At 45.6% G+C, this 25,621-nt stretch overlaps 1 protein-coding gene across 4 annotated transcripts in view; it reads left to right on the top strand.

Annotated features, from left to right (window-relative positions):
* The window catches only part of PNLDC1 (PARN like ribonuclease domain containing exonuclease 1), a 1,498,562-nt gene that overhangs the window by 767,887 nt on the left and 705,054 nt on the right, over window positions 1-25,621 (top strand). For all 4 annotated transcript variants that reach the window (XR_011281806.1, XM_069628834.1, XM_069628833.1 and 1 more), the window contains exon 13: window positions 2,150-2,214. Coding sequence is in view for 3 of the 4 variants with exons in the window: in XM_069628834.1 (XP_069484935.1) it covers window positions 2,150-2,214 (65 nt within the window). In the remaining variant the exon portion in view is untranslated. The remainder of the gene's footprint in view (window positions 1-2,149; window positions 2,215-25,621) is intronic.

Genomic DNA, 25,621 nt, shown 5'->3' with positions numbered 1-25,621 from the left:
TTTTATTATTTGGGAAGCCCCTGATATTCCGTGATAAATCAGTAATTTTATCTTCCATAACCCTTGTTCAGTGTGCTCCTCTCCCAGCCTAGTATGATGTTTCCTACAGACCCCCCAGGATGGGGAGCATGTGGTCACTCCAGAATGGCCATTAACAAAGCATCCAAGACGTAATCATTAGTCTGCTTTGAACACTTTATTGGAACTACAAGACGTTCCCCTATCTTTCTTCATCCACACCAGAAACCAAAAACATACCGGCTACCCACCCCTCAATAGCACGTCCCTGTCGCAAAAGAATATTCTTGCTATAAATAACCGTTCAGGCACCCCCTGGTGTGGGCCTCGGCACCAGGGACAAATGCACACTCTTCACCATAAACCTAGACGACACCGCCGGCCCCTCAGAATGTCAAATAGTAGCTTTTTCACATATTTCTCCATATTTCTCCATGTTGTCGATCGGCGTTGGTTCTGGGCCCCCCATGATACGCAGATTGTTCTGTCTGGATCACCCTTCCCGGTCCTCATTCTTGGCCACAACCTTCTTCACCGTTTGTTGGAGCTGGATCATCTCTTTCTGGAGCTTAACAATCTTATCATCTTCCTCTCCGATCCTCTGCTCAGCTTCGGTCATTCTGCAACACAATTTCTCAATCTGGAATGCAGAGATGTCAACCTTAGTGGAGAGCGCATCTGTTTTTATTCCCACTGCGTCTCTGCTCTCTTTCAGGGCTTGGTTTTCAGAGTGTGACATCCATGGTGTTTGGGTCTGTCGACTATAGTTGGCCAGATCTCGTAAAATGCTACATTTTGGCATGTTTGTTAGGGTTAACCATGCCAGCACTTTGTAGAGCCTGCAATGTCGTAGTCCTGGCAAAATGATCACTGTATCCCTGCAGTGGGCCCTAGGGTGACTATCATGGGCCCTGTGCGCCTTGCGGGTCGATCCGGGCCTAGAACCCAGCAACCCTCGAATCGCACCAAGAATTAAGTGCTCTCTGCAGTGCTACAATAAAATCCTGTCCACTTCTCATTTCATCGTGCCGTGTGCACCAGCGCAGCCCTGCGTTCTGATTTGTAAATTGCAGGGTGGGCTGCCTTGGGTACCCCCTTTCAACCAGCAATCTGTGGTTCCCGGCAGGTGTACCAGTGTATTCGGGGCTCCCACTCCCCAGGTGCTGTGAGCCAGCGGGTAAGCCTCCTGCTGGTGTACAATTCACCCCCCAGCCTTCGGTATTTAGCATGGGGCTGGCCCAGAGGGATGCTGGTATTTGCAGCCCTCTGTGAAGTGTCTGCCTCCCGCACCATGCCCCACTGGGATGAAGGGGGTGCCGTCGGCCAAGGCTGCTTAGTTCTGATCAGGGAGTGCCCCTCCTCCCAACCATTGCACTCCTTGCTCCTGTGTCCCAGGCCGACCGTTTTCTCTCTCTCTCTCTCGCTCACTCTCGCTCTTGCGCAGGCCCACAGTGTCGCGCCACCTCACAATCGCTTCAGAGGATGTTCTTGGCACCGCTGGGCTCCTCAGTCCCGCATCAGTTTTTGTGTTGCTCCAGTGAGGCAAGAACAAAGATATTCACCTGGATTTTCGTGCCGCCGGCTGGAGCTCTTTCAGTCCACGGCCACTTTGCAGCCACGCAACAGCGCCCCCTTCCAAATTGAAGTTTGGGCACCATTGTAGGACAATGTACAATTTCACTTTCTTTATGAACTGGGTTCCATCCTTCTGTATACAAAATGGTTTTGGCACTTTCACAGCATGAGTCAATTTTAAAAACATTAGCAGTCAACACATCTAGTAGCATACCCAACTCCCTGGAGTGGCTAGCCTTTGCATTAACACTTACGTGCAAGAATGTCAATGATAATTTGAGCAAATCTGACAAAACATGTCATAATTCCACCAAGAAATTGGACTCCAGCATGTTTGAAAATATTTCAATCCAAATGTATTGGCCTTGCCAGATGTATTAAGGGAGCAATCGCATCTTAATGTAATATGTCTTCACATGGGTTTATGATAATCTCAGAACTGATATCCCTCTAATTCGTGTGTTGATTCTTATTCTATCCTAGTGTTGTCTGTTTTGGCTATGATCGTTATCAACATCAACAAATTAATGTTGATCATTGTCTTCCTTCTTCCTAGTAACCTCAACCCAGCACTACCATCTAGCCCATTGATTATTCATGCGCCAAATTGCAGCAAGTACGGTATGTATTATAGCTGTGGGGCTGAACCTGTAAAGAGGCAGATTATCTGAATATCTTTACTGAATACAAAAAATGCTAGGGTCTGTTTTGTTTTGATGAAGGATTTAAAAATCCTCTTTTGGTAGCTTTAGACATGGTTATAAAAAGATGCACAACAACCATGCACTTCCTTTAAAGTTGTGGATATATTTATAAAGTTTTAAATTATTTTTATATTCCCTGTTCAGTTCATCAATTCAATGTATTTTTTATAAAGCATATTTTTTCTATACATTGCCTTGTGTTCATGGCCAATTTTCTTCGCAATATTAGCCTATTGTTGTAATGGTGTAACCTCACTCTCTTTAGCGCCTTGATGCCGCAGGTCTTGCTGCGCTCTATAAATCCTTATACCATACAATACAATTAACCTGTAATATGCTAGTCCCCAACATGTTTCACTGTTTTTCTACAGCTGCTTCAGGGGGACCAATAATGTATAGATTGTTTATTCCTTAATCCTAATGTTTTCTTAAATATTCTGAAAAATTGTTCTGTTTGTTTTCCTATGGATAGTTAAATTGTTCTTTTGATGCTTTATTTGCGTTTCTTCTTTTTCTCTTTTAAATGCAATGTAGTTCCAGAGATTGTGTTTTGAGACTATGAATATTGGAATGGATGGTGTCCTCTCACGTATTCCACATCTTATGATACTTATCTCTCCAGCTTTAGCTGTTTCGGATTTTTCTTTTCGAGAGACGACGCTGTGTGCAGTTTTGTCAAGTCTAGGTCCCTCGAGGGCCTCCGTTCGACATCATCATCATCCATATAAGTAGCGCACAGAGTGCCCGTTGGCTTCAGTTCTGTTTTTCCGAGCTAACACTTCGAGTGAATTATTGCGCGCTTCAGTGAAATAGTTATTTTTGTTGGAAAATGTCTTTTTCATTGACTTCGGCACCAAAGTCAGGTTTCAAGAAGTGCCAGAACTGTGGGTCAAAAATGTCAATCACTGACCCCCACTGAGTATGTCTGTGGTGTCTGGGCTCTGTGCCCCGTAGCGCCGACTGGCTCCTGTCAGGAGATTACCCGAGAAGGTTCTCTGGGAGTGTAAAGGTAAACTGGCAGTGGGGAGGTTATCGTCGAAGTCACCTTCGAAGAAGGCAAAAAAAGACAGATGAGTCGAGGGATTCTTCCCGACGCAAAAAATCTAAAAGGTCTTGATCACAAAGTCGATTGCGCCATTCTTTGTCTTCTAAGAAGGACAAGAAGAGGCGTCCTAAGTCGCCTTCGACCTTCAGTGATTTCTCGACAGGGGTAATCAGGTGTCCTATGAAATCTGATTCCCCTGCTAAATGGGACGCATTTTGTAGTGAGGTGCTGCGAATCTTCGATAAGTGCGGCACAACCCCCTCGAATGAAAAGCAAAAGAGCCATGCCCCAGTCGCTCCGCATAAGGACTACAAACAGAAGTCGAAGACTAAATCTTCGAAACTGAGCTTAAAGCCGGTGTTACATCGAGAAATTTCTTGATCCGACGAAAAATGTCAAGGGTTTTTGACTTGTGAACCTAACCCATCTAGGGTTCCATGGAAGAAGCACAAGACGTCAAACTTCCAACGGTTTCGCTGACCCAGTCGGCATCTCAGCCATTGACGCTGAAAGCGAAGTTGACGCCGATTAAACCGGCACCAATTTCGAAGCCATTGTCGACTACTTCGACATTGTCAAAGCCATTAGAAGTCCAAGACAAGGTTTACAAGCCTTTACCTAAAAAAGACTATTTTAAGTCTGTCAGCTATGTATGAGGAGGAGCCTCCTTCTGATGACAATACACCACCTTTTGGTCTACAGTTTGGCACCCCTAATGTGCCAGAGGAACTAATGTCTGATGAGTCCAGGCTAAGAGATTTATGATAATCTCCAGTCAGCCAGTGGGTTGGATACCTCGCCAGAGTTGGAGTTTGGCAGGCCAGACCCCACTGAGCATGCTGACTCATACAGGAAACTTATGGGAAAGATTATTGAATTTATGGGATGGAGTAGGCCTACTCAATCTTTTGGCAAGATGATATGACGGACATCGTGTTCCAGGGTCCTCGGAAAGACCCAATTTTACCTTTCCACATGGCGTTTACAGAAAAGAGTTTCTGCAAATTGGGAGAACCCGGAAACAGGGAAGTACAGACCATCCAGCAGTGACCTGGAATATGAATTTTGAATAATTTGTAACGCGCACACAACAAACTTAATCGAATCCTGGGGCAGATGGAACCATAGACTAAGGTGAAAAAGGATTTAGCCAAATATATATTAGTGCCAATGAGAATCACAAAAAAGTGCAAGAACAGCAGCTATTTAAAAAGATGAGTCTTCAGAACTGCTCTAAAAGTCGATAGGGAATTTGCCATTCTTAGATTCACTGGGAGACTATTCCACAATCTTGGTCCAGCGACTGAGAAACTGCGGTCACCTCTTGAGACACAGTTTGTCCTTGGAATAATAAGCAGAAATTGGTCTTCCGACCGTAGAGCCGGATGATACAGCTTCAACGTATTTTTATATACACCAAATACTAGTCATACTCCTGCATTTTGTGCTTTTTGTAAGCGATGGATCTGCTTAACCGGAGCTCTAGCCTGGAGTCCGTTACAATAATCTAATTTAAAATTAACTAGAACTCCTACAACCAAGACACGATCAGTATCGGCATGTAGGGCAGTGCTTGACGTAGAAGACTGACTGTACCTTGGCTGATACCTGGCCAATGCAGCCCAAATCACTCTGCCAAACACAGCTGAGATTTTAACCTTGGTGGCATATTTGAGGCTAGATCCCAGAAATTGGGGTGGCGGAGGGCTGATTTTCCCCTCAAGTAGGTGTTTAGGTCCCAACAGGATAACCTGTTTTTTAGGGTTCAGTTGCAGCCAGTTTTTCACCATCCAAACCCCAATTTCCTCCAAGCATTTGCCCACCATGGTAAGCACATTTTCCACATCATCAAGCCTGATGTACAACTGTGTATCATCAGCATACAAGTGGAATTTGAGATGATATTTCTCCAGAATATCCATTAACGAGCAGAGGTAGATAATAAATAGGAGAGGGGAAAGTGCTGATCCTCGTGTCATGCCACAGCACTGAAGGAGGATTTCAGATAGAAATGCTCCCACCTGTACACATTTTTGCGCCCAGTAAGGAATGAGGTAAACCAATCCAAGGCACAGGAATCTACATTCACAAGATTTTTTATCGAATCTACCTGGATGCCATTGTACACCATATGAAAGGTGGCGGATAGGTCGAGCATTACAAGCATGGAAAGTTTACCTACGTCCCGTGCCTGCAACAACTCGTCCCATACCGCCACCAGTGCCGTCTCTGTCCCATGCTGGGGATGAAAACCGGACTGCAGAGGGTGTAGAAGGCCATTATCTTCGATAAAGTTCTGTAGCTGGCTTGTGGCCACCTTTTCCAAAACGTTTCCCGGCCAAGGAAGACCAGCAATAGGACATTAGTTGTAATCCTCAGGATCAAGACTGGCCTTTTTTAACAACTGGGAAATAACTGACAATTTTAAAGAATCAGGAACTACCCCCTGAGTTAGTGATACATTTACAAATTTAGTTATAAAAAGGATTAGTTCCAATGAGAATCATTTAGCAACTAAAGCCGGAATTGGAAAAAGAGTAATTCGTAGGTTTTAGTTGTGACAAAAGACTGCAAATATCATCCGCTGATACCGGTTTAAAACTAAACTGAGCTGCCCCGGTCGTTACATTCTCTGTAGCTTTGGTGATTTCGTTACTTGTATTTACAACATCCAAGTACGATATAACATCTGGCTCTCTATGGAGTCTGATATTATCTTGGATTTTCAAAATGTTATCTCTAAAGAACATATTCAGCCCATTAGCATAGTTTACAGATGAAATCTTCACCACTGGAATAGTTGTATTGGGGATAACAAAATGTGCAATTGTTTTAATAGTTCTTTCGGCCGGTTTGCCGCTACTGTAATTGTTTGCCAAGAAATTAGATTTAGCTCTGAAAACTGTTTCTTTTTTATAGTTGGTCAATGCCGTTTTTGCTAATAGGGTGTGTTCAGGTGATTTCAATAGATACATCTGTTCTCATGATATTTATGTTCCATTTTAAGCTCGGAAAGTTGTGTAATGTACCAAGCCTTGGTTGAACTGCTAGAAACAATGATTCTCAGGGGGGCATATTTTGTGCAGATAATACTCATTATTTGAGTCCCCTGTTGGAATAGAGCATCACGGTCTTGTAATGAGGCACTATTACTTAACACATGCCCTAATTCAGTTCCGGGTATACTGTCCAATTCCTTATTTATTCAGGCAAGTTTGGCCATCCCAGATACAGGGGTAGTAGTTTCGTCTTTGGTTGCCCTGATACAGAACAGCCTAAAATAGTGGTCTGTCCAGAAAATGGGGAGGGTATCAGTCAAACTAACCTCCTTCCCTCTGGCCAAAACTGCATCAAGACAGTGACCCAATTTGTGTGAAGGCGTTTGGAGTAGTGTTGACACCTCATGTTGAGATAAAAGTTTGTGTAATTGTTTTGAATCTGGCTTGGTGAGATCCTCCAGCCATATATTTAAGTCGCCAATACACAATAATTCCTTATATTTGGTCTCTGTTGTAATAAGGAAATCATCCAAACCCTCTAGGAATAGTGCCAACGGCCCCGGGGCCCTATAAATCAGCACACTCCTTACTTTGGAGAAATAGTAAAAGTCGTCACACTTGTCTCCGAGGTAGTATCCCATTGTATGGATGTAAAATGATCAATCTTTAACTGTGATCGGTAAATAATTGCAATTCCTCCTCCCACTTTGCCCTGCCTGTTAATATGTTGAATTGAATAGCCCTCGGGGATAAGACGACATGAGAAGTATCTGTCAACCAAGTTTCAGTCATGAACAAAACATCCAACTTGTGACACTCAATTAGACTGATCTCTGTATCATGGGCAACCGCTGACCTGGTATTTAGCAGTCCAGCTATAATTGAGGTCTGGGAAAAAGAATGTAACTCAAGTCAGCTGCTCCTCGATTTTGATCTTTCAATTCCCTACCCACTAGTTTTTAACAGTGTGCGGAGGGTAAAGGCCCCCTTATTGGCATTCATACTCAGCAGAGACTCTCTAGTATAGTAGATGTTTGCCATATTTATTCCTGAACCTAGTAACAATAGAATAAATCAATAAGTCATCAAGGTACAACTGATAAAAAGAATTACCTTTGTATTAGTACCATAGGAAAAAGGAAGAACAGCATGGCTCGCCGACCGCCGCGAACCATGCCGCAAACCACGCTGCAAACTGGCCAAACATGCTTCACGTCAGCGATTTACGCTGATGTAGACAAGTTATGGCCTACTTCGCGTGTAGGGCATGTCAGCAAAGGGCGCGCAAATGCAAAGTATGTTGGGCAATGAAGTGTCAATAAAATGTGATAGATTCAATTTAAAAATTCATATTGATAAGAACATGTAAATCTAAAAACCAATCCGCATGCATAAACAATAATGCTCATAACAGTAGTTGGACTATCCTCCTGTAACTTCAACTGGAATAGCTCAAACGTACAAACTGCTCAAAAACAAAATAGAGCATCTGTTATATCTCGCCAAGCATCCCACACCAGAAGGTTTGGTGGTTCAGGCGGCTACGTCTACCAGGCAGTCGGCTTAGCCACCCACCCGGGATAAGTGAGTGGATGCCTGGGTGCGAAAAGTTTTCACTGCGGGTAGTATGGCTTTGAAATCGACTAATGTGACTTTATCTAGATTTACGTTTACCCTGTGGGACTGTTGCTATGGCGGCTGAACACATTCCGGAAGGAGAAGAGACGGCTTCCTGGCAATCATTTAGGATGGTAAGGAAGCTATGGGTGATTGTCTCCTTCAGTTTTGCATACTGCAGATAGCATCAGCAGATCCATGGTGGCTAGCACAGTGTTGTGCAGATTTGTGTGACTGAGGAAGTCGGGGTTTGTACCAGATGTGCAGGCCAGACTACTCAACATGACCTTTGACGATTCAAGGCTGTTTGGCAGCAAGGCGGATGAGAGTTTGGACCTCAAAGGCGGCAGCTAAATCCTTTAGCGTCACCATTAGACAGCCTCAACAACCCTATTCAGGCTCATCTTCCTGGAAGGGTAAGTCCTTTCGATTCTACTCATTTGGAAGAGAACAAGCAGGTCAGAGAACATTCCCTTGTGGTGGACGAGGGAGAGGTGCTCAGTCAGCCCAAGGAGCGGCAACTTTACCTTCAGCCGCTGCTTCAGCTGCCTCTAAACCACTCGGAGGCCTTGACTCACAAGACCCCAGTGGGAGGCAACATTTCCCAGTATCTGAACGAATGGCAGGCCATTACTTCAGATGCTTGGGCATTGGAAACTGTGGCCAAAGGTTACTGCCTTCCTTTTCAAAAGAGGCCTCAGGATCATCCACCGGGAAACACCTCTGTCAAAATTCTGCATCTGCTCCTTGTGCAGGAAATTTTGACCCTGCTAGAGAAAGGTGCAATAGAACATGTACCTGTAGTGGAGAGGAACAAGAGTTGGTACTCTCTGTATTTTCTAATCCACATAAAGGGCATATGATTGAGACCCATGTTTGACTTAAGAAACTTGAACAGGTTCCTTAGGAAAGACAAGTTAAAGACTGTTACCCTTTCTCAGATCCTTCAGGCTCTCAACTCCAAGACTGGTTGATATCATTGGACCAATCCATCTGAAGCACAGAAAGTACCTGAGGTTTGCGGTTGGCAGTACTCATTATCAACTTCGAGTTCTGCCATTAGGGCTGACTTCTGCCTCAAGGGTTTTCACCAAGTTGATGGCGGTGGTGGCAGCAAGTCTCTGGAGATGAGGATTCACGTCTACCCCTCCCTGGACGATTGGCTGATCAGGGCAAGCCCGGGAACATCTCGGTGTAAACTGCCACTCGCTCCACTGACTGGGCTTCATCCTCCATTACAAGAAGTCTCACATGATACCATCCCAAAGACTCCATTTTTTTGGAGCATTCCTGGATACTCCCTCAGAAAAAGTCTCGCTACCCAAGGTGAGAGCCCACACAATCTGCAGATGGTTTCCAAATTCCAGAGTTCGCAGCATCTTCCGGCCTTCGATTTTCTGAGGTTGCTCGGGCTCATGGCATCCTGCATTTTCCTGGTGCCAGAGGCTCGCCTGGGAATGAGATCCCTCCACTGGGATCTCGGGGCTCAGTGGTCCCAGTTCTCAGGCAGAATGTCAGACCACCTGCAAGTTCCGAGCAGAGTTGCTCAGGACCTTCTGTGGTGGGCTTGCAAAGACGACATTCTCAAGGGAGAATCTATTTGGCCACCATGGCCGGAGATAACTGTAGTGACGGATGCCTCACTCACAGCGTGGGGAGCCCACACAACGATCTGATAATCAGTGTTAGTCTCCATCGGAGACCAAACTACATATCAACCTTTTGGAGCTCAGAGCAACCAGACTAGCGCTTAAGGCCTTCCTGCCAGCTATACGAGGAAAGAATTCCTGATAATGACAGACATCACAGTGGCCATTTACTACCTCACCAAGAGAGGAGGTGTAGGGTCACTAACACTGAGCAGAGAGGCAATGCAGCTCTGGTTCTGGACAATACACAAAGAGAGGATCTTCTCTCGCAAAAGGAAGGTCAGGTTCTCCATCCAGAGGTCCAGATGCTCAGCCTTCACGCATGATTTCCGAGAGGCTGAGATACTAGGATTGGGACCTCCGGGTTGACGTAATGGGAGATTTTGCTTTCGGCCTGAAGGCCAGCAACTAAATCTTTGTGCCATTGGAACAAGTTCAGCAACTAGTGCAGGGCTAAAAATGTGGATCTATTTCTATGTGACACATCTACAGTGCTTTCTTTTTTGTTACTTTTAGCAAATCTGGGGCTCCAAATAGGAACAATTAAGGGTTACCTCGCGGCGCTTTCCATTTTCAAGCGCTCTTCAGAGGAGGATTCATATTTTAAGATCCCTCTGATTGTCCAATTCTTGAAAGACCTTACAAATGTATATCCACCAATTCCATTCAATGTACCTGTATGGGACCTCAATCTTGTGTTAATGTTTTTAACATGCATTCCCTTTGAGCATTTACACTCCTGCCCTTTAAGCCTCTTGACATTAAAAAAACCTTTTGCTTATTGCAATAACGTCAGCCCGCAGGGTAAGCGAGTTGCAGGCCCTTTCTTGCAAACCTCCACATACAGTACTCCATTAAGACAGTTATTTTCAAGGTAAAGCCTTTTTTTTTAACCAATGTAGTCTCCAAATTCCACTTGTCACAAAAAATTACCTTACCAACCTTCTATCAGTCTCCTCATCCAGGAAAGGAGGAGGAGAGGCTGCATAGACTGGACCCAAAAAGGGCTCTCGGTTTTTGTATATCCAGAATGGCCAAATTCTGCCAAGATGACCAATTATTAATTGGCTATACTGGTCCCAATTGGGTCTTGCAGTTACTAAACAAACCAGATCTAGATGGATCATACTGTCTATTGGCGAAAGATACAGATTAGCGGTCAAGGACCCGCCGTAAGGCCTAAGAGCACATTCCGCAAGGGGCATAGCGACCTCTGATGCTCTTCAGAGGTGTCCCAATCAAAGACATTTGTTCAGCGGCCACCATCTATTCATACTTTGGTGAGATATTACTGCCTGGATTCATCTTCCAGTCGGGGAGGACAATTTGCAAAAGCGGACCTTCATTCAGTCCATGATAAGATCTAAATTTAATTGGTACTCCCACATCCAAATTATTACTGCTTTGGTAGTCTATCATAAGATGAGGAATACGTGGGAGGATGTTAGGCAGAAACCTGTGCAGTTCCCTTGGGGACCACTGCAAAAGGCTTAAGACTACAGGTGTTGGCAGTAAACCCATTTGATAGCAGTCTGTACCACCCAGATATACCTGGTAGCTGTGGCTGAGCAGCCAGACTTCCCTCAAGAAGAGTTAGACAGTATGTAGAGTATACAAGATAGGTACCAAAATACAGTAGCACAAGCAAACGCTGACCAGAGCTTTGGTATCAAGTATATAATTATTTATTTAAAGACACACTTAGAAACACTCTAGCACTATTATTGTAAGCAAGTTCAAAAACACAGTCACTATTAATATATATACATCCCTTATTCCTTATTAGACAAGTCTTAGTTAACACCACTTATTTCCAGACAGAGGTGAGCGCTTAACTAAAGATGGCACTCCAATAAGTTAAGAAAAAGGGAGGGAAAAGGCAGAAATTAGGAACAGCACGCAACACAATACTTTAGAAGCACTCAGCAAGGCAGGAAAGTCAGTCTACTTGTGAGCAAAAAGTTCAGAGGTCAAGCTCCCTCTTGGAGAGAGTAGAACACGAATGCGCCCAAGTTCACACAGTTTAAAAGGCTTGGAAAGTCTTGCAGAGTTTAAAAAGGAATCAGTTCAGCTCAGAAAAGTTCAGTTAGCCAGCCTAGGGCCAACCCAAGTGGTAAGATGAGGATTTATGAGACACCCCACACAGACCGTTGCGAGGGAGGCCAGGCGGACACAGTACCTTGAAAGTGGAGAGAATCCTCCAGCGGGGGCAGTTATTCTTGGCAGTGGATGCAAGTCGCTGCGTCGTGCAGAGGAAGAGAAGATCTCAACGTGGAGGAAAGCTGAAGGTCGTTGCACTGCCAGGGAAGAAACCAGCCGCGGAGTTCTCTGGTTAAAAGGTACTACCCTTTTATTCGCGGTAGTGGTAAAACGTGGTATCCTGGTTGCCGGGGTGCTTGGTACAGGCAATGCGGCCACGAGATGATCCGGGAAGGCGAAAAGGCGGGCAAACTGGTTATCCCCACCAGTCAAAGGAAGAAGAATCTTCGGGATGAAGATCTCCTCTGTCGTTGGAAGAAGTGGTGAGTCGGTTCAGCAGGGCTCCACCGGTGGTGTTGTTGCAGGTCGGCTCAGCTTCTCCCTCTTCGGATTCTTTGGTCCTATAGCGACGTCTGAAGTCCCAGTTCCCAAAGCCCTGCTTTTATGCAGAAAACCCCCATTCATCAGTCCTAGCTGTCACTCAAACATGCTAAGTGGTGAGCCGGGCGGCTCACCACTGGGCCAATCACACAAGAGTGCGACTTGAGTTGCAGAGGCAACTCAGTCCAGGGTGCCTAACCCCCCCCCCCCCCCCCCCACCACACATCCTGTATACCCAGACAGAGTGGCACCACTTTGGAGAGCTTCTGTGGAGAAGCCTGCCAAAAAGTGGAACAAAGGGCTCGACTTGGGTTGGAGTTACAGAGGTGAACACAAACGCCATTTTAAAACAGAGTCCTGGCAAAAAGACCCAACCGGGGAATAAATATTAAATAAATAACCCGGCGGTATCTTTAACATTGCACCAAAAAGTGGTGCGTTTAAAATGAATGGGAAAATCCCATAGTAAATATTCTTAAGGAATATTTCGCGTGCTAACCACTGCCACCAGCCAGAAACTTGACGAGGGGGGACTGCACAGTGCCCCCTCGAAAAACAGACCCAGGGGTAATCGAATTACCCCTACTAGTACTTCCACAATATGATGGTTTGTACTGGTTCTGTTCCCAATTCAAGACTAGTAAAGTCAATGGTGACTTTACATGCCCTGGGAGACAGTAGTCCGTCCCAGGGTATGGAGTCTATGTTTGGGGGTCACTATGACACCCCTGTGTTACTGCACGGAGGGTGCTGTGTAACACACTTACCAAAAACCACATGAAACCCTATGGAGTAAAAGACCCCATAACCCATAAAACACATAAGTTCAAAGGATATCTCAAATCATGTCTAAGAGTGGGAGAAAAAGAGTCTCACTCTTAGCGGGAGAAAAAAAATAAACCCCAAAAATACAGCAAAGCTGCTGGGGGACTCACTAGGTTTGGGAAATGAGCCTTAACAGAGAATTCTCCCTAACAGAGGACACAATCGATTCAAAGAACAAGTTAGTTACCCCTGGTAAGGGTCTTTCGATTGGATGTTCATGCCATGTATTCCACATCGCCCCTCACAGCCTACCACCCCGTACAATTGATGTGTTCTTACACTTCATGCTTTCTGTGAGCCTACGGTCTGTGGTATGCTTAGTAATTCCTCTTGAAGAGGGGGAAGAACAGAACTGTAGCCAACGGGCGCTGCATGCGCCACTTCTACTGATGATGACACCGACAGTCGAACGGAGGCCCTGGAGGGACATCGACTCGACGACACTGCACACAGCGCCCTCTGTTGAAAAGAAATTGCTGAAGCTGGAGAGATAATTATCATAAAATGAGGAATACGTGGGGGGAACATCCAATCGAAAGTACTTAACCAGGGGTAAGTAACTTGTTCTTCTATGGCTGCATGCATTTATTTAATCTTTTATAGCACAAACCTAGCCCTATAGCAGCAGAGCGCTTTATGTGTGGAAACCAGCGTTGGGCATGGCGTTTCTGAATAGCGCAGTACTGTTTGCAGAATGGCAGAAAAATTTGAATTTAGTCATGCAGGAGGTATTTATGTATTTGAGAGAATGAGTAACATTGTGCACTACAGATGACCATTTACAGATGGTATGATGCAAAGAACACATCTCTTTTGCCCACTCTGCTGAAAGGTTCAGTTTACTTGTAATGTTATGTAAACGCCCAAATCGCTGTGTTGATGCTTTCTTTTGAAATTAACAGAGTTCAGCACACGCTAAAACCAGCCTCTGGGTGTCGGGAATCATGCAGTTGGCAGGAGCTACTGCTCGGGAACCTGGAGCAAGTATAAAGCGCACAGCAAATATAACTTTCACAGGAGATGCAACTTTTAACTTTTTGCCCAAAATGTCTAATCCATTTTATTTAGATTTGTCCTAATTCTTCTTTATTTACATTCTCAAACACTCAAGTTAATATCGCATTTGCCTGTTTGTAAGGTACCACTTGGCCTGGGGAGCCAAATGCAAGCTCCTTATAACTAAGCTAACCAGACTCTTCTAGGCTAGAAGTTGGAGCTAGATAGCTCCCAGCAAATTCAAACCCTCATTGTGCTTTGCTGTAGATGTAGTATAAACAAATATGTGTTTCTTTTGATTGTAAGGTGCTCTCCAAAGTACAGAATGGAGCATGCTGTCCAATATTTTCAGAACAGTTTGGCCGTCTTCTCTTGTTTTTGGTAGTTTTTATGTTGCGTTTCCTAGTATGGACTCCTAAGGAATAATGCATGAAAGTTTTTTTTTAAACAATTTTAGTATATTTCAACCAACAAAACAATACAGACCAAATATACAGTGCAAGATTCAATAGTACAATTTCACTTTTGTTCATTATACAATTTGATCTCTATTCCCCAAATCCCATCCCCCTTACGAGCCCATTGAAGTCTATTCACTCTGTATTCGCACCGCGTGGTGGGGTCTGTTTTCCATTGGAATCTGCCAAATCTGACATTGTTCCAAACAGTTCCGCTATCAGTGATTTCCAAGCCAATAGGGTTCCCACCTCTTCCTCTCCTCCTACATTACTTGACTCCTGCCATACCATGGTCTCTGCCTCCGCCCACCTTTGCAACTCCTTCCACCATATCTCCACCCGTGGTTTATGACAAGCCTTCCACCCCATGGCGATCCTCCTCTTGGCCAGCACATATGCTAAGTCCTTCAATTTGTTAACATGCTTTAGTTTCTGCGATCTAGGGAACCCCCCCAGTAGGCAGGCCCAGGCTGACTCTACAAACAAAGTGACTCCTTTATCCGCAAGTTTCGCCGCTATCGCGCTCCAGAAGCGCTCAATCACAGGGCAGGACCAAAACATGTGTACCATATCGGCCTGTTCTTCATCGCATTTGGGACATGCTGGTCTACCTGCATTTTTAAACCTTGATATCTTCAGGGGTGTCATGTACGCCCTGTGCGTAATATATAATTGTATTTGTTTCAACCTGGCGTTTCTCGACACCTTCTTATGATACCACAAAGCACGCTCCCACATCCCATCCTCCATCGGGACTCCCACCTCAGTTTCCCAGTGTAATCTTAGTTGCGTTGGTTCTCTACCGACCTTAAGCATCAACATGTCATACAATCTCGAAATTTCGTGCCCTCCCTCTGTTATATCATATATCATGGCCACAGTACCATCTGGTTCTTCTTCAAGAACCGTTTCGGGCCAAGTTTTCTTAATTTCTCGTACCAGTCTATGATACGTAATATATTGACCCACGTGTAGACCGGTTTCCTCACCCAGCTCTTCAAAATGTATGACTACCCCCCCACCCCTCTCCCGCCAGACATCTCCCACTGTTGCCAACCCCACCAATTCCCAGTGGTTTCTAATCATCATCCGTAGCTGCACATCACCTCTGGCCAGTGCAACCAGCGGCATCTGCGGGGAGCACAGAGCCGGGATTTCCATCATCCGGCACGCTCGACGCCAAATCCTCCACCCAAGCGTCAACATCCTAGGGCGCACCTGCAGTTCCATTTCGGACAACCAGATAACTTCTTTTAAATAAAACTGGACACAGTCCGCACTGAACAATCTGGATTCGGGAGTTCCCTCATCTGAGAGCCATTTAGCAACATACTGCAATTGGCTCGCTACATAGTAGGCCTCATAGTTGGGGAGCCGTATCCCCCCTTTTTCGTGAAAATTCTGCAACTTCCACAGTGCCACCCTGCACCTAGTGCCCTGCCACAAAAAGTCCCTGCATATACTGTTGAGCCTGGTAAAAAACTTCCCAGGTATGAGGTGTGGAATGTTTCCCAAATAATGCAGAAGTCTGGGTAGAACCACCATCTTAAGCATTGCACTACGCCCCATCATCGCTAGCGCCAGCTTCCCCCAAAATTGCATACTTTTCTCAATTTTTGCTACGGCTATCTCCGTGTTGTGTATCATACGGTTGAACAAGAACATAAACATATCTATCCCAAGGTACCGAAAGGTATTAGCGGCCCAAGGGGCTTGCAGCACCTGCAGCTGCTCTACAGGGAGTCCCTTATAGCTACCTAACGGGAAAATGACAGGAGTCACTGCTATTCCAGACAGCCCCGCATACCGATCCATAACCTCTAAGATGTACTGGAGATTCTCCTCCGGGTGCCTCAAATACAATAGCAGATCTGCATACAAGGAGATCAAGTGTCGCTCCCCCCCACCTCGATGCCTATAGTGCAATACTGTTGTCTGAGATATATGCCAAAGGCTCCAAAGCCAATATGTATAACATAGGGGACCATTGGCATCCTTGCCTAGTACCTCTGCTTAGCCGCCATCTCTCTGAAATAACAGCTCCTGTCTTAACTCTGGCCAACGGCTCACTGTATAACATCTTTGCCCATTTTATGTATCCGGGCCCCATCCCATATTCCGCCAGTAGCCATGGCCACTTGACAGAGTCAAAAGCCTTTACCGCGTCTAAGGACACTACCACCATGTCACCCTCGTTCTCATCCGCCCATTCGATGACTCGGTGGAGTTGCCTGTGATCATGAGTTATGTTCCTATTTGGAACATAACCCATCTGATCGGGGTGTATGAGTTTGTCTGACTCTTCGCAGTCTGCTTGCCAAGACAGCTGTTAGATTCTTGCTGTCTTGGTTCAGCATTGATAGTGGTCTGTAGGAGCCACAACTGTGTCCAGGCTTATTGGGTTTAGGAAGCAGAATTATAACTGCTTCCCTGAGCGACTCTGGCAGCTGTCCCGTCTCAAAAGCCTCATTTAGCATATTCGGCATCGGGGGAGCACTTCTGTCATGTATGCTTTATACAACTCACTTGGAAGCCCGTCTGCCCGTGGGGTCTTACTAGTAGGCAATTGTCTCACCACCGCTTCTAGCTCCTCCAAAGTGATTGGTGCATATAACTCTTCCCTCTCTTCAGCACTTATCTTGGGCAGCCCTATATCTTCGAGTGTTTCTTTTATCTTCTCTGGACTATCCTCCACCACGTCCCCATACAGCTCCTTGTAGTAGGTAGCAAACTCCTGATTAACTCCCTCCTGGGTGTCAGCTACACTGCCATCATCTCTTGTTATTGTCCTAATGATGGGTCTGGGGATTTCGCTCTTATATAACCACGCCAGAAGCCTTCCCGTTTTATCTCCACCCGCGTGCCGTCTCTCTATATATTTCCTATAATTTAGTTTACACAACCTATCCCAGTGTTCTCCACACGTCTGTTGCAATTGAAGTATCAGCTCCGTATTCATTCCAGTATCCCCAGACTCCCTTTGCGCTTGTTCCAACTCCCTCTCTGCTGCATGTAAGTCAGTCAGGACTCCTCCTTGCAGACTTTTAGACTTTGCTATGGCTACGCCTTGCAACACCACTTTAAAGGCTTCCCATAATGTGCTTGTCGAGTCTACACTACCCTTATTCACCTCAAAGTAATTTATGATCTCCTCCCTTATGTCTTCCTTAAACACAGGATCTTTAAGCGCTTCCGCACGGAGCCGCCATGTTGGGATCCTTGCCCTTGGAGGGCGGTATTGCCAGCCGACAACCAAGGGCGAGTGGTCTGACAGTACTCTCGCTTTATATTCCGCCCGCACCATTTCCATCATTATGCCTAACGTGGCAAAGACATAGTCCAGTCTAGTAGACAGCTGTTGCGGGGCAGAATAGTGAGAGTACTGTTTTTCTTGGGGGTGCTTCACTCTCCATACATCTGCCAGGCCAAAATCATCTAGCAGTGTTTGTAGCGCACGTGCCGCCGGGGCAAGTTTATCCAACTTTTGATCTGATCTGTCCACCCTTGGGTCTAGTACACAGTTAAAATCACCACCCCAGATTACCGCACTTCCCATGCACATGCCGAGGTTAGCACTCAGGGTTCTGAAATACGTCGCTGTGTTCTGATTGGGTGCGTATGTGTTGACTATACTTATCTCTCTGTTCTCTACCAATCCCCTGAGTATGACCATTCTCCCATCTGCTTCAGCAGTTTCCTGTAACACATGAAAGGCGACATGCGGTGCCACCCAGATTAGGACCCCTCTAGCATAGGCCGAGTATGTTGAGCCCACTACCACTCCTTTCCATTTCCTCATAATCGTATCCAGCCTCTCTTTCGTCAAATGAGTCTCTTGTAGCAGCGCAATGTCTATCTTTTGTCTGCGCAGGTAGAGCATAACCTTATTTCTTTTTAAATAACTGTTTAGACCCCTGACATTCCATGTAATTATCTTAAGGTCTCCCATAGCTTATGGCTCCTGCCCCCACTCCATCCGTGCAATCCACTTCCCGTTTCTGTTCCCATCTATATAGGCTCGTACCCCAGTTCAAACTTCCCCTATCTACACACACCTCAAACGCCCCTCCCTCCCCCCTTCCAACACCTGTCTCTTCCCAAACACACCCAACTCCCCGCATCTAAGGCCCCCCCACCGTTCCTCCCAGCCCCAACAACCCCCTCCCCAACTGTTGCCCAGCTCCAACCATGGATCTCAGGCGCCCCCGCATCTAGCTCTTTCTGGCTCTCGCCTGTACTAGATGCTCCGCAGGGTAAGGCCGCCCTAAAGCCTAGCCTGCTACTGCTATTACGGGGGGGGGGTAGGGTGCTTGCGTACTGCCGCTCCTATTCGCTATAAACTCACTATACTGTACAATTGGCGCATGTATGCACATTACTATATTCAAGTCCTTAAGTTCGCCAAGGTCTATGGTATCTGCTCTAGATGTCAACCGTACCCAGCAGTACCTCACAACCATGACCATCACCCTCATTTCTATTGGAGTACCCCCTGTGCAGCACATCACCCTACATGCAATGTCTCTGCTACTTATCGTATTACTCTCGAGCTTGCTCCTCCTCTTGTTCCGGACAACCCTGAAGGTCTAGCCATGTCGCTGCTTCTTCAGGGGTGTGGAAAAAAAACATCTTGCCCTTATGAAGCACTTTCAATTTCGCGGGATACAGCAGCATATATTTAATTCCCGTCGCGCATAGCCTCCTTTTGATCGCCACATAGCTGTACCGCTGCCTTTGGACCAACATTGTATAATCTGGATATGCCCTGATGGTGCACGAAGCCCTTTCAATGGTCCCTCCTTTGCGAAAGTGTTCCAAAATCTTCTTGCGGTCCTTATAGTTCAATATTATTGCAATTATTGCCCGTTGGGGGCGGCTTCGGCTTCCTCATGAGGGCTCTATGCGCACGGTGCACTGCAAATCCTTGAGAAAGTTTTTCAGCCCCTATTTCTTGTAAGAGTAGATTTTCGATGTAATCTGTGGGGTCTTGGCCTTCCTCCCCCTCCGGTAGGCCGACCACGCGAATGTTGTTCCTCCTTGCTCTCCCTTCTGCCTCCTCCGCACGATTTTCCAGGTTAGCGACCTGCTGTTTCAGTATGTGAACCTCCTTTGCGTTGTCGGCGCCGGTGTCTGTGTTAGTCTTCACTGCACTTTCCAGGCTGCTCGTTCTCTCCGACAATTTCCTTACATCTTGTCGTAGCAAGGCGACGTCAATGCCTACTGCGTCTATCTTGGCCTCCAGCGCAGTGCGTAGGTCCGCCATCGCTGCCCCCCAGGAGTCTGATGGTTCTCCGTGGCTACAGTGCCCTCTGCTGTTGCTAGCACTCCTTTAGGCGCAATGGTCGCTGGGGACAACTGTGCCCTGGCGAAAGTGTCCATGGTAGGTTGTCTATTTTTGTTCTTGCCCACGGTCCCCCGCACGGACATCCTGCAGGTTTAGTGGCCTTTCCAGGTTATTCGGTCTCCGCTATATCAATCTCGTTGCACTGCTGTGATACGACCTCAGAGCGGTACCACAGGTCTGGGTCGATTGTCCATAGATGCACTGCGTGAGATTATGCTCACTGGGTTCATGCACAAACAGACTATGTCCTGGCACGTTAGTTTATGATGCTGCATACTAGGGCGCACTATTTCTTCCTCATCCAGCCCCCGGGGTTCCTTGTGGCTTTGCGCTCACTATGCCCAGCTGCTTGTGGTCTCCGCAGTTTCCAACTTTCGCCGTGGCCTGGGCTCACCTCACAGCTTATGTCCACCAGTGCTGGTCCTCACCCTGTGGCTCACACAGTCGTGTCAGTATTCAGCTTTGTACGTGCCTCCAGGTCTCAATGCTGCATCTTCATTCGTTTTAATAAAAGCACGGTCGTCATTGCTTGCACCAGCACAGCAGCTTCAACTTACACTCCATAGGTCAACTCCTTCCCCCAGGCTCCACTGCCAGTCCGGTGCACTATAGATGCTGCTGCCTCCCACACCTGGGGCCGTATCATTAAAAGTTCAGGCGCACGGCGCCCACCATTTCCCAACAGAGGCCTTGCACAGCCCCCGCAGCCGATCTCTGCTGCACTTGGGGGCCCTGCACATGCTTCGGTGCACGCAATTCTTTACAGCCTTGCTTGCCTCGACACGGCCAAGCGTTATTGCGGTCGGCTTCCTCCGATCAATATATCCCAGCACTCGAGGCAGATGGCCTCTCCCAGTCCAGACACACTCCGAATATTTTGCTGTTATTTCAACGCTCCGCCAGGTACCTCAGCCAACATAAGCTTCAGCGGCCGCTCGCAGCAATGTGTCTCGGGCTCCTCCTCGCTCGGGCTGGTCTCACAGCGCAGCACGTCTCCTGAAGCTGTCCCCACAGGCCAAACGTGTGCCATCAGCCACCATAAGAAGCAAGCCCCTCAGTCACAGCGAACAGCTGGACTCAGCCATTTCGGCAGTCGGGGTGTTTTCCAAACCCGACGCCTTCGTTCGCTGCCATTTTGCAGGACTTAGTGTTTCACCAGGCGACCCCTGCAATGTTCATATTTCGGTCATCGTTGCTCCACGCGAATATTCCTTTGCCACGATGGTAGAGGGTTACTTCTGACGCATTTACTCGCATTTTCTGCAGTTTTCAGGCCATATGTGCGTTACTATTAGGATCAATGCCGGATCAATAGGAGCAGCCGCATCGGAGCACGTCCTACTCCATGGCTGGCTGGCCACGCCCCCCGAATAATGCATGAAAGTTACTATTTTTATTTTTCATATTGAAAAGTAGAAGTACTTGTAACACCGACAAAAGGAAAATCGCAGAAATGTAAATTAAACGTAGCTTCTCCAAAGATTTACAACATACTTGGTTCCGCTCCTTACATTATTTGTTGCAAGTCAATGGCTCATTGGTGTTCATAACAATCTGTTACTTAATGATACCACAAATCTCAGCCTACCCGTGTTTGTCTACATAGGACATGAAAGTCAACAAGCCTATGGTGAGCTTCTTCAGGTCCCTTATGTCCAGTATCATGCACTGGTGAAGCATAATGTTTCATGTGGATTATAATGTATTAACTTGAAAACATAAAGATGCTGAAAACCCAATTTTGTTTATTAAATAATGTTACTATAAACAACAGGGTTAATTTAAATAAATAAATGCAGGAGATGCTTAACATTTGACCAACATGAATATATAAACTTATTATGACATTGTTTTTGGCTGCATTAAGGGAAAATAAGAAAAAAACAATATAAGAATTGAACAGCCGTTTAATTTCAAAATGAATTAAAGGAATGGTTCGGTCAAAAATGTATATTGCCCCTACAGGTCGGCCATGTGTTTTTAAGCCTAAGTCGCTCGATTTTAGAAAAATTTCCTATGGACCTTACCTGAGTTTTCGTCCATTAAACACATGCGAAAACAGGCATCAGGGAGCTGCCATTTTGTGATAATCCTATCATTTCCCCCATCGCCCTGGCTGACGTGCTTTTGCGGCACTAAATCATATGCCCCGCCCCTGAGCCTGACATTATCAAAACATTCATATTCCCTGCCTCTCTCCGTGACGTTTCTGTGCTGCGTAGGCAAACACGCCCAGTCGTCTTCTACGCGACTTCACACAGAACCCGGAAACCAACACAGATCAACTCACAACACAGCGCGCCACAATTCGGAATATGAAACTGTACTTTAAAATTAAACAGCAACACAGTACATTTGGTAAAGTACATTTATTTGACATTAAATGTTTATAGAATATTCAGCAATTGCCATATGAACTCCGAAAGCCATTTATTTTCTTTTATCTCTATCCGTAAAAGTTTATTGTGAGTCACACATTGTTCCTTTATGTACACAGGGTGTTGGTTTTCGTTAAAAGAAGCACTTGTGTTGCACGTTGAACCGCAAGTCTGTTCCATAAAGTAGGCATGCCAGCGTAAAGGTTGACATGTTGCTTCTAGCCGCTAGTACCGCGTAAGGGCATATGGGCCCTTGGCGATCGTCCCATAAAATCATCAGGATTGTGCAGTTTACATTAAGCTGCAGCTGGCGGTTAAAAAAAAACATCTGCTGGTGTCTGAAACTGGTGGCAGTAGCAAAAGGGAAGGATATACCTGTTTTGAAAACATAAAATTTATAATTGGTCTCGCCAGCCGATCTTTATTAATATTATTCATTTTATTTATTACGGCCGAGCTGAAACTATTTGCTTTCAAGGATAGTGCAATGGAGTATGTTCGGCTCTAAAATCAATGCGAAAACTAACACAATAAATCGAGGTTAGTACACAATGAGAAACAACTTTTTGTCTACATGCATGTGGAATGTGGACCTGCATGCCCATGTGCCCGCTACAAGGACAATCCCACAAACATTTTACAATGTTTCATTCATTCATTTATTCATGCATCCATTCATTAATTCTTCATTCTGGCATAAAAGCATCTAAAGAGTTACTTACATTATATTTGCAATTTCCATTGTGTCTCTGCGTAATGCAGTCCGTAAACCCCACTGTGCTCTTGACAACGATTTTTCATATACTGAACTAACATGAAACTCGGTCTAGTTTCAGAATTGTCTGCCTTATAGTCTCCCTCACCCCCCCCCCCCTTCAAATGAAGTTCTTTCGGCATGGTCCCTGTCTCTCAAGGTCAAAAAACAATAGAACCTTATACTGCCAGTGCAAGTTGTGGGCCTCTTCAGGGCGCGAGCTGAAAATCAAAGCTGCTGACCATCACTAGAAATGAGCATACATTCTTTCTTTGCAACATCCCGTAGTAAAGCCATCTGTGAGAACTTGAAGTTTCGAATCCATCTATGTAGTGCGCCTCAATGTGCAAATGCGAACTGGCTTGTCTCCCATCTGCAACGGCTCGCTTGGCACGTTCTAAGGCCCCCAATTTTGTCCTCGTCTGCGAGCTTTGAAGCCCCAAAGAACCATAACTATTGACTTTTAATTTTTTGGGGAAGGTCAGGGAAAGTATAAAGTACCCGAGGAGTTGAGTTGAAAGTGAGATTTATTGTTTTTTATTATTTGCAATACGCAAGCCTCCCCTCGGTTAACAGTGCGCAGCTTGCGAAAATGAGTTACATCAACAAAAATATATACATACACATATAGACAAGGTCAGCAATATGAGGTGAATAGAGGGAGAATTCAAAGATGACACCCTGGTTGTTCGGCACCCAGGATGGTGAAGGTAGGGGTTAGGGTTAGCGTACTTTGTATGCAGACTGTACAATAAAATGTATTTACAAAAAGACAATTGTATTACAATTATTACAATTATTTAAACCGGGATTTGTACTTCACAACCAGCTCTCCTTTGGGTGGACATGGCACAGTGGCAATGTTAGGTGGCAATGGATCAGTGCTCTGCACAGAAACGTTCAAAATTCCATATCTGTGCTTCTCTAATACAGCAACAATAAGGCTTTTGACAAAGTTGAACTCCATTTCCTCATAGACTGGTTTGATCACCCATTGCTTACTTCTTTTTGAAAAGCCCTTAGTGTAGCGAGGCATCCTTACATTACCCTTAGTCCTAGATTGGTCACGGCCGAGATTCTCGTTATGGACCAAGACCGCTAGTAGAGTCCTATGTCTCATGCCCTGTATGCTGAAATTCAAGCGCTTTGGCCTGTACTTTAGGCACATATTGTGGAACACCTCCTGTGTGACAGAATTCTGTCAGTCCCCTCAAATCTCTTGATAGTTTTATCGAAAACAATCTTCTCAATGGCTTTGTGTGTTGGTGAAGATGGATTCAACCACTTCTTCTTCCGTGCCTCCACTGGGACAAATGGCCCTGTCCACATTGGTGGAAATGTAGGTTTTCTGACCAGCGGTGCACGTTGGTACAGTGGTGCATCAGTGACCGCCATTTTTCAAGTAGTATTTCCACTGACCCTTCACAAGTTTTGGAGCTCCACCAAAGATGGTTGCTGATATACTGGGACCACTCTCAAATACTTTCCAAACCTTTTTTTTTTCCCTGCAGCCGAGATTTTCTTATTGATTGATTTAGCAAGATGCCATACGTCAAATTGATGTTTAATATGTGGGAACTGCTCTCTCATTGTCTTGGCAATTGAAACGTGTCTGTCCGTGGCTATGAGGTCGATGTGCATTCCCTTGGATTGCAGATAGTCCACTGATTTTATAAATCCTAGTTTCTCCATGGCCACTGAGGATGTACATTGTTACCTGCACGACCACGGAACTCACAATTTTCTTACTATCCATGTCCTGAAAGTGGTAGGTGCAGTACTTGGCAGAAAATCCAGGGCTGTCGCACTGTCCATCGCCAGCCAACCTGAATCGTTTGCCTTCGATTGTACTTGCTAGAGACAATTGTTCAATTTTCCAAGCATCACTAATGGCCGGAAACAGATAATAATGTTGGTATTTGTAGTACTGCGTTTTTTAAATGAAATGGAGTCCCACAAACTGAAAGAAAGCCTCTAACTTTCTAAAACTGGAGCCACTAAAAAGTGATGCAGCTGCACACAGTAGATTGCCTGCTGGCAGTTTCCCCAGCATCTGTTGTGCAGACCATGAAAACGTATGATGTAATGTACAGGCGGCATGTATTGTGACTTTACTGCCTTGTACTTGACGAGTCACATGAATCAATGGCTTCCCACATACTTTCCCTCTGACGGAGTGCCCACATTTCAGCATACTTATAATATCCATCAAACAACTGTCGAATACTATGTATTTGCCCTCTTTGATTAGACTGTCATCCGGCATCACACTTGTTTCGGCCTGTGACGTTGAGGATATATCACCACATTTGAAAGAAATATCGCTGCTATCAAGTTCTGATGCGTCGGTGAATGCTGCTGCTGGTTCATTCTCTGTCATTTCAACATCTGCTACTTCAACATTGATGGGAGAACACAACAATGGCGACCGCTTTTTTGGTGGCAATTTTTTGGCGGGTGTAGATTGTGTGAATTGATCTGCGACTACCTCAGAGCTATCTTCAATAGATCCAGTATCCTGTTGCGGTGGTGCGGTCGTACTGTAGCAATGGTCCAATACAACTTTGCCAGATTCTCTGGACACATTAATTTCATTAATGAGAAAAAATCGGGCAGCTCAAGTAACGTCGTTGATCAGCCAATTTGCACGACAGAACTGTGGAATGTCACTATGTGGAA

Source organism: Ambystoma mexicanum, chromosome 12 (genome assembly GCF_040938575.1).
Source record: "Ambystoma mexicanum isolate Mex_15411 chromosome 12, UKY_AmexF1_1, whole genome shotgun sequence".
Classification (NCBI taxonomy): Eukaryota; Metazoa; Chordata; class Amphibia; order Caudata; family Ambystomatidae; genus Ambystoma; species Ambystoma mexicanum.
The sequence above is the reverse complement of the archived record's forward strand: the minus strand, read 5'-3'. Positions and strand labels throughout refer to the sequence as shown.